At 34.3% G+C, this 13,424-nt stretch overlaps 1 protein-coding gene and 1 long non-coding RNA gene across 3 annotated transcripts in view; one reads left to right on the plus strand and one right to left on the minus strand.

Moving 5' to 3' along the window:
* LOC138242287 (uncharacterized) overlaps positions 1-13,424 on the plus strand; it is a 56,815-nt gene that overhangs the window by 23,973 nt on the left and 19,418 nt on the right. The window lies entirely within an intron of this gene.
* lpp (LIM domain containing preferred translocation partner in lipoma) overlaps positions 6,889-13,424 on the minus strand; it is a 198,717-nt gene continuing 192,181 nt past the window's right edge. For both annotated transcript variants that reach the window (XM_006637649.3, XM_015361266.2), the window contains exon 11: positions 6,889-12,843. In XM_006637649.3, the coding sequence (XP_006637712.1) occupies positions 12,715-12,843 (129 nt within the window). In that variant the 3' untranslated portion in view covers positions 6,889-12,714. The remainder of the gene's footprint in view (positions 12,844-13,424) is intronic.

Here is a 13,424-nt window from a genome sequence, read left to right on the forward strand (position 1 = left end):
CTATTTGGGACTCACTAAGAACACAATGCCTAAAACTACTGTTTTTGTTTATGTTGGGATCCACAGTGTTACACAAAGACAGCCGCATACAGTCAAAAACACTGAAGCTCTTTTTCTACCTCTGCAGACTCAGCAGTAATTACTTTCAGAAACATACATAAACTATGATAAGACAAATTGAGAGGATGGTTCAAAAATACCTCAGATGAAATAATTGCCTCAGGAGTGGTCTCTTAATGTGAATCTCTAATCTTGAACAAAACCACAATGGTATATTCAATCAAGCATGAATGCAACAAAATTAAATAGATTTTTCCCAAGTTTTGTGTTTCTATGGCCTAAAGGGTATGCTGCAGTAATTAAATATCCAGGTCTGTTCTGTATACAGTAGGTCCCTGCTACAGTCTTGACAGTAAAACAGATCTGCAGCTGCATGGCCCAGTTTCAAATGCAGAGTAAGATCTTTAAGTTGGGTGCCTTTAAAACAACCTTTATGATCCCAGCTATGTATCCTGAAAGACAAAGAGTTTATTAAGCTCTGTTTGGTTTGGACTTTTTCTATTTAAATTGAAGCATGAAGTTAATATTCTGGAGACCTTTCTACCTAATTAACAAGATAGTCCGCAATTATCATTTTAAGGGAAATTTTGACTGCTAAGTAGTTGCAAGTGAACATTCCTGTAGATCCGACTCACCAGCTCAAGTTTCAGATTTGACAGACAAAAACTACAATTTTTCATTTTTGCTCTTGGAAACGTAGTTTGCATGTCCGAGTAATTACGATGCAAAAATACTGATTTAAAAATATATTTGAAAAAGTCCAAGGTACAGTATATACTGTATACTGTACAGTACATACAGTATAAGCCTATTCTGTATCACGACACTTCTTTAGGGGCTAAATTTGAAAAACAATGCGTGCCATTTACTATTAGATGCTTACAATCATTTAACAAAAATCTATTATATATGTGTTATAAAAATGTATTTAATCGCCAAGTAGATCACAAACACGCCTTTACTTAACCAGTTTTAATCTTTTAACTGCCTATACTGTACTGTATGCCGCTGAACGCTTTTGAGCAAAGTACAGTACGTCTCTGATTTTGTCCAGATTATCACCTTTGTCGGAAAAACCCTAAAACAGATCTTCGGCACATTCTAAAAAGTAAAAATCGCCGTCTGTGAATGGTTTTCTTTTGCGTGCATAATGCAGCGTTCGTGTCTTTTCGTAAATTTTATCGGCTGTCTTTTTTGTGATATGACTCACCATAATTCTTTATATGTTCAGCTCTGTCAGCAGTATCCATATGTGATAATGTGATTCATGTGTTATGTTAAAACATCTCAAAGCACTAGATGTGCATTCTACAATAGTTTTGCAACATAATGTTTAGGTAATGTCCTTTTTCCTCGTAGCACAAAACCATGTTTTTCTTTCCAATCGTTTTGAAACAATTAAGCTGTTTCTTTGGCGGTGCGTTTTTTTAAAGGATTAACTTGAGATAATACCAACCGTTCACCTGAAAGCATTTATTAAACCGTGCATATTACACATACTGTACACACAAGTTTTGTTTAGCCACAGTTAAACAAGACTGGAGGCCATAGGCGCATCAACATGTCTGTTATTCTGGGATTTACTGTACATAATCCGGTTCAGTATCAAGTATGTACTGTATGTTGCAGACCACTCCTCGTAAAAAAAATAAAATTCCATTTTTTATTGTTAACTTCCAGTTTTGGCAGATTGCATGTCATAGCTTGCAGACCCCAGGTATACAGTACACAATCTATACTGTACATAAGTAATGCAATTGCTATGACTAAGCACTTTTGAACAACTATGTTAACTTTGTTCTATTTTTAAGCAGTTCATTTAAGTGATTTTAATTTACTTAAAAGTGCTTTTTTATCTCAAAGGTTCCAAAAGTGTCTTACATCGAAGAGGTGATTTACAGTACTTTATCCAACACTGAAGTACAGCAATGTGGGTGATCCACGGCAGCCATTGTGTTCTTCACAGCAGATCAGAGAACTGAATACCTGCCTCTCCACCAGTTTGGTAAAGGATGACCTTTAGAGAGGCCAGGTTATTTGATTATTTGCTCATTTTAGGTAATTTCTTTACATGTGCAATTTCTCAGCTTTGGACTCAATACTTGTGTCTTAGTTGAGAAGCACTAATTTAGAACAGTCTTCTCTTGGGGTTAATCAAGGACATTCAGCACATCAAACAACAGAAAAAGTCCAAATCTGTCTGACATAGAACTGGAAGAATCTGATTCCTGAATGGCCAATCAATCAAATGTTTGTCTCAGAAATAATGTATAACAGGCCTGGGAGGAAAACATATTTACCTCAGGTCTTGAAGTTTATTTGTATTTTGCCCGTTTTCTCCAGGGGAAAATATTTTTAAATCTAAGACAAGAGCTCAGGAAAATATCCCTTGCTCTGGGCCCGGCTTTAGAAACTCATGGAGTATTTCTTTCTTCCTGTCACTTTATCTGTATGAAATTGCTCCTGGGCACGTTTTTTGTCAGGAATTTATTTGCTATTTTTCTGCTACCTGTTATCAATCTTGACACAAAGGGGTACAATTCTGATACCTTTGCTGAGGGTAAAAATCACCTGTTGAAAGTTATACAGCTTACCCTATTTAACACCCTAGGCACAGATTATTCCTGCTTTTTTCAATCTAAATCATGGTGCTCAACAATTCAAATATTTTTTACATATCCCTGCATTTAAAACAGATGTTCAAAAGGAGGCTTTAAGGTAAGATTAAGTCCAAAGCAAAGAAACATCAGATACTCTACCTATAGCAGAACACCAGCTTCATTGAAAAAGTAGAACATCCAGAGTCCATTTTGCCCTCCTAGTTATTCTCATCCACTTCTAGAAGACAGTATGACATAATATGGGGCAAAACTGTCGATGGGCTGATAATTCTACACTTTTTTACCTTGTGTAACTGTCTGGGTTTCCAGTCCAGTTCTGCATTTGATTTTCTCTTCTGCTTTGTAATGGATGACTGACGTTAAAGGAGGAGGTAGCCAGGGTGCTTACTGAACACAGGTACTGCTTGCTGGGCAGAGGTCAGTTAAATTAAGGGTCCGCTTAGAGTACATAAGGCTTGACTTGGAAGAATGTGAGTGTTTTGTTTGGAGTCCAAGGAGTTCTGGGGTAGATTCAGCAAATTTTCTGTATTTCTTCTTTTGTTTTCTTAATTTAATCATTGCTGGTTAGTAGATTAGCCACCCAGTAATTTTAACGTTTTTAATAAAAAAAATAGTTTTAATAAAAATAAGTTTTTTGAAAATCTCCTTGGAACTTTGGCAGAACTCAAAGACCTGTATTTCCACAGCTAGATGGCAAACTGGAGGAGCCCAGCAATGGCGACAACTCCCCCCAAAGTGTGACAACAATTAAAGACATTAACAACATTGCCAGCACAAGTGCCACAATGTTGATACATGTTTATACATGTTTGTGTAATTTTGAAATTTATTGAGGGAGTAAAACACGGTAATTGCAAAAAGTCAGATGTGTAATACAGTACAACAGCGACCACAATGAATCCTTGTGAATGAACATCTCATTATTTCAGTTAAAAAAGACATGTTAGGAGTACAAGGACAATGGAATAAAATAAACAGCAGTTTATAAAATCAGGGTTACTTGGAAATAAACACACGCTCATAACAATATAGGAGTCAGAAGCTGGAACTTCGAAATAATTCTGCCAATTAACAACTTCAGCAGAAGGTGTTAAAAAATGAAATGTGCAACACAACCATGGATAGACAAAGGCAAAACACCTGAGTGTGCAGGACTAAAAATACAAAATATTACAATAGTCACTTCAATTGCAATCTTTAGTGCCTGCAAACACATCATTAGTACACTGTTGTCTCCTGAAGATGACTGTGTGTATACAATATCTGAATATTCAGCCAGTATAAATAAAAAAGCAGGTCTACTTAATTCCCTGCTCGTAACTGGTCTTTGTGGTTGAGTTCCTTATGCTTCCTTACAGTACTTAAGAATATTACAAAAGGTCACAGCAGAGAAGAAGCCATTTTGGCCTATTCATCTCATCCAAACATTTCATAAAACAGCCGGTCATTAACTTTTAATGACAAAAACACACACAAGATAAAAAAAAATCTTCCTGTTCTCAGTTTTAATTGCTCGTCTCCATAATCCCCACTCGTGTCATCTTGTTGCACATCTTAGTCTGAAGTCAATGGCTTTGAGTTTTCTGAATACTTGGATCAGTTTCCCTCATAGTCTCTGTTCAAGACTAAAAAGATTCAGTTCTTTTAGACCATCAGTGTACTTCCTTTCTTCCAGGTCAGTCCCTATTCCAGCAATAATCTATATCCTGGCACTTGGAGCTTTACCCAATATTCTAAATCAGATCTTGCAAGGGCTTTATAGATTTCTAACATAAAAATTCCACTTTTCTAACTATATACAGTATCATTCCTGTTCTTCTATTGCTTTTATTGATTATATTATTTGAAAGTAATATTTGAAAGTAATATAATGTCAATATAAACACCTAAAAAATAAAGCCCTATTACTGTATGTAAATTTTCAACTCCAGTATTTCATATCTTATATTTATAATGCTTGTTTTTGCTACCTACTGTACATGTAATACTTGTCACAAATGTCGTCTGCCAGTTGATTACCCAGTATTAAAACTCAAGTCTTTTCTAATTTATTAACATTTAGTATTTTCTAATTTATTTTGGTATCATCTGTGAACTTGATTAGTTTACTAAATATACCAGAATCTCAATTATTTCTATTAAGAAAATAAGTTGTCCTACTGAAAATCTTTATATCACATATTTCATTATACAATAAAAAAATGTTACTGTTATTATTTCTGTCCTATGTGTAAAATATTCAATAGTGAAAAAAAGAGCAACTAAACCTTCGAAGAGACTTTTCTTAAGTTCTAACATTTTGTGTACCATGCATATCAATGATCTTATCTACAATCTGAAATAAACCACTGCTATATTAATAGAATTATTATATTATAATTAATATTAATTAGAATTAATATTCTGATCTTAAAATGCAGATGGATCTTTTAGATCTGTCTTTCTTCATAATTAACTTGAGTTCTGAGTAATTTTGTTATACTGTAATACAAGTGCAATGTTATAAATATTATTTGCAACAGCGCCCATAGAGATTGTCTGTAGTACAAGATGATTAAAGCTATTGTTTTGATAGAGCATTATTGGCATGAAAAATACATGAACAAAGAAATGGACATGTTGCTATTCTGTTCATGGTAAAAGCAAGAGGTATTGATATATAAAGAAAGGAATGCATCACAATTCTATCTACAGTATGTGCAGTGGCATAACGAAAGAATTTAAAGAGAGGTTCCTCTAATTAATAAACCTTTCCACTTCAATGTGCCACTTTAAAAAAATAAGTATAGCATTTCTAGCACATACTTTAAATTCCCAGTGTCTAATTATTCTGTCATAATCTAAATGGGATTTCCATTGTGCAGCTTTACTAGTATACCATTTCACTGGGTGTTTAATTAGGTTTACCCAAGCCGTATAAGTTAAACAGTAGTGATCATAATTTTAATTACCAGTTTCAAGTGAAGAGCTCTTAAGGTCTGTAACAGGAAGTACAGATGCTCCTCTTCCCTGTTCTTCAAGTAATGTCACAAATTTAGAAAGAAAAGGTGAAATGTAGTTAAAGGTACAATACATTTCTAACAAGTGAGGCTAAATGCAACATTTCTGTTGTACATACGTTTCTTTCCATGAAATGTTAAAATGGCATATTCTTCTGGGATTTCCTTCTGACAGCTGTTCAGAATTATTATCACAGCAGTCCTTGATCCTTTCTTTTCTTTTACATTTTGAGAAATCTAGACAGATTCCTGGGCGGAAGACCATGACATACATCAGAGGCCTGAAAGAACTCTATTTAGCCCCGCCAGGTGACAAATGAGAGGAGACTTCATTAAGGACTTAGATGCTTTAAAGCATAAACCAGCCGGTACTATCTTTTCTAGATACTCCAAGAGCACATGCATAGTCAAGCAGAACCTTAATTATAATGGATTTGAAAATGACACACCTTAGCAATGTTGAAATGTAGAAAAATATAGTTTGTTACTGCATAATTCACATTTGTATAGTACAGTATATACTGTACTTGTGCAAGTAATGTTCCCTATGTTAAAGCCAGTAAATAAAACAAATGAAACATTCTAATGCAATTTGATAATTTCACTGTTTGCCAGCGTTATCTGTTCTAATGTATGTATAGAGTTAAATCAGAGCAATTAGTTAACTGCAAGATTGAGAGAATATGAATAATACCAGAATATAAGGTTCCAGTGAGAGGAGGACATTTGGACCTTTCTATTTTGGATCTTGCCAATTTGGTTACTAGAAGAATATCCAAGGACCTTGTTTAAGCTATTTTTCACTCATGACTTTAATTCTGTACTTTTCATCATGTGTTCTAATACAGTACAGTATGTTGCAAAGGAACAAGAAGTAGGTTTATTCCATGCTGAAAAGAGGAGAGAGAAAACACAATGTTTTGGCTGTGAAGCCTTCTTCAGGTTCACAGTTCTTGACTTATTTCTGAAGGGGTTTATGAGACAGATCATTACTTAAATATGATTTTAGAAACCTAAATAACATTCAAAACAATTTCCAGAATTACTACACACTAACACAATACAATACATGTATATGTATATACACATTTTGCCCTAAAGGTGTAATTAATAAAGGACTTTGTCTATAATCTAGCCAACTCCAACAATGTGGATATGATTTTTAAAGTAATTTATCCTTTTTATTAAATTCACACAACACAAACACACACTTTTTATGCTTGTATTTATTAAAGGGGAAAGGAAAACCAGAGAAGCAATTGACAAAAGAAATTCCATCACAAATGACTTCTAGCCCATGGTCACATAATAGAAAAGGGTGAACTGCCTGTAGAGGTGGTGTTAAAAACAGATACACAGGAAAAGGTCTGGGCATACTCTCTGCACTGCTCACAACTGAACAGAGAGCATGATTACATTTTAACTCATAAATATACTGTATACCCCATATTTCTGGAAATATGAACATTTTCTATTTGTCCCAGAAACAGGGTATAAAACGACATAACTAGGGAAAGACTTAAAGGCTTTCTGTTTCAGAAATTAAATGGCAAATAAAGATTTTTATTGAATTTGAAACATTTTCACAAACCAGTATATCCAGCAATGTGCGCAGGTTACACAGGAGAAGCAGATCATTGGGAAAAAAACGTGAGCACAAAGACAGACCTCTCCCTTCTTTTATATGGCAATTACAGTGTAAATCTTCTAGTAAAGTGATTTTTAATATTGTGTCTCTGGTTTTAAGCATGAACAGGACATCTTCCAAAGTTCTTTCCTTTCTTAAGCTCTGAATGTTCTATTTTAAAGTGCAAAATATATTAATTTAACTGATCTATCAATATCTACTGTATGCTCTCTTACTAAATTTGCACTTTAAAATGTTTACAAATACTTTTAGAACATCAATGTTGCATTTTGTTCCACAATAAGATTTCAAATTTATACTACATAAATGTCAAATGAATGCCTTTAAAACATCTTAAAAAGTTATTTCACTTGAAAAAAAATATTAATCAAAATAAAATAAACTGACCTTTACTATCTAAAAGGAGTACAGCCATTACAACTATCATTTGCAGAGGGATCACTGAATAAAGCAGAGTTCAATCTTCTAACATACAGTGAACTACAGAAATGTGAAAAGAACAAAAAAAAGAATTCTAGGCTATTCTTAGATGCCTTTCAAGGTAATTTTTAAAATATTGAAAATATAACTTTCAAACAAAAAAACATAAAAGCAAATGTGACTGAGAGGCTGCCCCCCATGGTAATGGAATGATATCCTTATTAAATTACATGTAAATATGTCACTCTAAGAAAAAAACATATCTAGGCCCCCTAAAGAACAAAAACTCTGAGAACTCCTGTAGAACAATCATTATAAACTGATGAATCAGCATCTCTAAGAATGTGTCTAGTTGTACACTGAAGATTGTAAGAGTAAATTTACAACTTCAACCCAGCACTATCATTCATTGTCAGGGCCAGGCTTATCACAGTGTATTAAGCAGCAAATTATTGCCTCTCTGATTGTCAACACTCATTCCTCACAGTGGGTGGATAGTAGTGATTATTCATTATTTGACAAAAAAACTACAATATCGATATAAATGTTTAAAAATTGCAAAAAGTGAAAGTAAAGAAGGAAAATCATTTAGAACTACCTACTATTGCATAAGGTGTTTGTCATAATTAAACAATCTGTTCATAAGATTAAAACAGTAAACCAAATTTCTGTGTATCTTGACGACAAATGATAGGCTTCTCAGTTGATGAACATAAAGTTTGCAAGTCTACAGATAGTCTGTTGCATTAATTTCCGTATTCTTTTTGTGCTGATCTCTCATGTTTTAAAGTGCTGGAACAGGCACTCAGATCTGTGTGCCCATTCTCATTTCTCTTTATGGTTCTGTTTCTGTTTTTGGAGGGGATTCCCTTGCACAAAAAGGCGATACTTGCATCTACCAGAGTTTCAATACACATCACAAGTATGTATAACTTACTGTCCAACCAAAATGAAATAGGATGTAAAGATAGACAAAATAAAAGTACATTAAAAATTAGCAAGATGTGTATAACAAGAATCAAGCTTTGCAATTTAAATGAGAATTATTTATACTCAAGATATTTGAACTTCTTTTGGTCTTAAATTATATGTTCCATAACTCTGAAAGCACAAGACCTACTAGGTGGTTTAAAACAGTTATATACCAAGGACAGTCAAGCACTGGACTTTCCAATCCATTTCACAGGGCAGGATGTATTTTTTTTGTAAACACAATTAAACAGATGACTGGATCAAAGACTGCACAGGAATGAACTGGAGGATTTAATATTTAACTACCAATGTTTATTGTTATATGTTTTATCAATGCATTGATAGTTTCTAGAGCAGGGTTCCCCAGGTCTCAAGTCTCCTTAAATCATCAGATGCTTTAGGTCCTAACAGAAGGTTTAAATGTTAAAATGGGAGCAACTGTCATTTCCTAATGTACTGCTGATGATTTAAGGTGACTTACAAAACCAGTGGGACAGAGCAAATTTCTTAAACCCTCAAAGGGGACTGAAGAGACAGCAGCTACATTTGGTCTGCATGACCATCTAGGACCAGACTCTGGGGGGAGCTGAACTTATTGAAATACACTGAGCTGATTTTTGTCACAACCATAGCAAACTACCACTAATTACCACACAGAGAGTACATCTTGTCACATCTTTCTTTTTGTTGTTCCAGACATGACCGGGAACATTTATAGATGAAAACCTTTTATTGCCAACTGACTTTATTTAAAAGACTGAATTAGGTTCAGTGCTTGGCTTTTTAAGGAAGCTTTCTATGGGGAAACTAAGAATATAAAACATTTAATTCAGTGTCATTTTATAATGGTCTCTGAATATTTTGTAAATTGAGATAACATTGAAAAACTGATATTTTTCACTTCAATATTAGATGTTTGGAAAAAAATAATAGACACTTGGATGTACTGAAACACCGTCCTTAAGCTCGGTACTTGTTTTTAACAACAGGTTTAACATTTTCTATGCATGTTTTTTCAATGAAATGCTCAAACAAAATTATGCCTACAATGTATTTCGGTATCTTGCAAAGTTCAGCATATTTGGTAACTAAAAACCGAATCTAGGGTTAGGGTTAAGCTTCCCCTTTAATCTAAGCTCCTAATAATTTAACACTTGCATTATGAATGACATACAATACTGTACATGTAGTTTTAGTGGTGTTTAGTACTTAGCTTTGGGTATCTGTATATCGCAGTATACGTGGCTCTTACAAATTAACTTTTATGATGGCCAGAAGAAAAATTTGTATTAATTCAAAATGATTTAAAACACATAATTCACCACTTTTAGGACTGATTAGAAAATAAGATAAAGAAAACTTTAATCATGAAAAATGTAGCCTTTGACTTAAAAATGAAAGTTACAGCATTAAACTTCATTTTATCTGTTAATGCTATAAGGTAGAACATCAATTAACATACAAAATTAATGAAACATAATTATACTTTTATCTGTGTGGTATAAACATTTTGTTTATAAAAAAGACAGCCTGCATAGCTTTTTTTTAATAAAGTGTCAATGCAATCAATTGTAAAAACATTAATTTCTAGCATCCTTGAACATGTTTTGCAGAAAGCCTTTTTCAAAAGACGTATTGGTTTAGTCCTACTGAAGCTCATTTGGTAGTATTCCAAAAGAATCCTATTTCAGATGTAATATACATGCTGTTCATTAATAGAATTAAATGTACTACAGATCCTCAGAGTGGAATCACAGTACAACTATGGGCCAGCGAAGAACATGTTTTATTAATGAAACAAATTGTCTGAATGTTTGACGATTTGGGGGAAAAACATGTCCCAGAAAACTGGACAGATATTGCACTATTAGAGAAAAGGGATTGTCTCAATCTGTGTGAACATTTGTCCGTTGGAAACTGACTGTTTTAATCAGAGATACCTTGGTGTGTAGTCAGCATATGGCTTCAGTGACTTGGGAAACAGTAAATGTCTTAGACCACAGTTGTATCCTATCATTATCACAGCAAACAACTTTATTGGTACACCACCACTGTGAGAACAACTTGGATAAACAACATGAACCTGATTCACTTCTTAATTCGGGAACATTACTAAAAGGAAGACCAGTCTATCTAAGCTTCAAATGATTTTATCCTGAGTCTACTTGGTATAAAGCCTTTCTAGAATTGGGAGTTTTCGTGTTAAGAGATGTCTTCTTAACTCCACTATCAAAGTTTACAAAAATGTGGGTCTGATACCCTAGCCAGATAGACCATTATATTTTTTCATTACATTTATACAGTAAGTGTACCTTTTGGTGTAACACACTTTCTTCCTCAAATTATTTTGAAAATGGCTTCCCCTACATCTTTTTCAAGGATAGTACACATAAAAATAAGAAATGGGGAAACAAACAAGGCTTCATGCACAGTGTGGTAGCCTGAGCTATTTCAAACTGTAATGCTTACAGTGGAGAATATTATTGAAAGGTTTGCCTTAAATGCAATAGTTCTACTGATCATGAACCTTAAAACAGCTGAAACTGCTCTCCCATGAAAGTCTGATTTATGTTCCCGGCTAAGTGAGCAGCACATTTTATAAATATCACTGCTGCAAGATAACAATATACACACAGTATACTGCATGTGTGTGTATAATGCAGATATAAATTGCAAATACTGTATACTGCACATATTCAATAGAGTTTTCAAGTAAAATCTTTGGTGAAATGGTCTATCTTTGGAAAAACAGATACCTCTTTATTGTTATTCTGTGTTGATTGTTTTAAGCATTACTAAATGATTGAAAATATAAAAATGAAAAATTTGGAATGAGCCCAAAATATAATTATATACTATTAAAAAGCAAAACACAGAGGCTAGCAACAGCTTTAGTATGACCAGGCCCTCTTTTTGCAAAAAATACAACCTTAATAGTAGTGTTCATTATCTAGAAAAAAGAACAAGCCAGTATCTGAAACACTGCCAAGCAAGAGAGTTTCCTTGGATGTAATAAAGTACCATTCAATCTCCACTGGCATTACGCATTTTGCATTGTAAACTCTCAATGCTTGATTCCAAGCCCTTATTGTGAAGAAATTCATAAACATATATAAATATAAATGTGAGAGTGTTTTTCTTTTACAAATGTATATACCTTTTCCACACAAAGCAATTAAAAATATAGGCACAGTTTATGCACTGCAAGTTAAGCACTGTGAAAATGTCCCTTTAATACCAAACTAAAGGCACTAAGGTGTCACTCCCAGCATTTGGTGTGCTTCTTACAATGAAGTAAAGAGGTTTTTTTTAGTTTTTGGCTATATGGAAGTGTAAGATCACAGAGTAGCTGTATCATTGATTTTAAAGGTGGCACTAAAAAGCATTTTATACTTTGGGCACATTTGAACCTTGTGGAATTATGTATAAGGAAACCTGACTGTTTCAGAATACAGTATGCATACAAATACAAGAAACAGTCTTCTGAGAACTCTTTGGGTTATTTTGCAATGAGCAAAATCTTGTTTCAAAAGTGTCTCAGGTGTAAATAAGAAGACAAGGCATGGCAGATCCTATTTTAGTCTTAAACCTCACCTAAGCAAGTCAACAATGCAAAATATTCTGCTAAATTTCTGTTGGGAGCTGAGACCGTGGTATGAAATGTGAAAAGCTAAAAACGTGGGAGCCTCTTGCCTAGCACTGCTATTTTAGAGCTGCACCATTGTTCGCTGAGTTAAACATACTGTAAAGCAGGTGCTTGACTTGAAGCTTTAATCAGTGTAGCTATATAAGCACTGTCAGAAGCACACCTTTGTCCTTGTGGGTAGTGACACAGGTTTGTAAATTAAGAACTATTCAACCTCTAAATGGGAAAGGTTCATAGTTAGTGTAAATGTGACATTTTATTTTAAAATGTGAGAATGTGTAAATGCTATATTTGTGTCCGCTTTAGGTGTGAAGTGTGATGTGGAGCTATACAGTACGTATGGCTCCTTCAGAGATCAGTTGTCGCCTTGGCCGTCAGTGCCTGAATGCGAGCAGTGTTACAGTTCTTGCAGAGGATGTGCCCATCCAGAGGGTAGCATCCCTGGTTATCACCCTCTGAGAGCAGAGAGCCACAATCCTGCAGAAAGAACAGAAAATACATTTTTCAAGGGGGTACTTATAGTGCTTAGTGCACTAGGTAGCTCAGTATGAGTGATCATTTTCTGTGAGTACAATATATACATTCCATAAGAACCATCCAAAAGGCTCCAAGATCTAAAAACTTTGTAAGATGCATAGAGCTTTAACAGTGGAAACAGCAAACTTCATAGAAGGTGACATACTGTAGTGCTCTACACAGAAAGAAAGCAGTTCTGGAGTCAGTTACTGACAAACAGCTTAAGCAATATAAGCATCTTGAAGTAAGTATAGTTTATCAGACTAGAGGACTATGGATAGGAGTTATAAGCTCTGGGTACAAGGTGTAAATGAGTTGGAAATTGGTTCTGTTGTTGGCATTGATCATGAGATGGTGGGTTGAGATGGAATTAGCAGATACAGTACAGAAAAAGAAGTTCAGTATGTTAGCTCCATGGGGGACAAAGTTGTTTTTAAGGAAAAAAAACAAACTCTGTTTTTATCCTTAATCTTAGAATCTAAGGTCACTTCCTACACCTGCTAATAAATTAGGATGTAGGTTTCAAAGTGATATCGTTCTTC

This window comes from Lepisosteus oculatus, chromosome 13 (assembly GCF_040954835.1).
Source record: "Lepisosteus oculatus isolate fLepOcu1 chromosome 13, fLepOcu1.hap2, whole genome shotgun sequence".
NCBI lineage: Eukaryota > Metazoa > Chordata > Actinopteri > Semionotiformes > Lepisosteidae > Lepisosteus > Lepisosteus oculatus.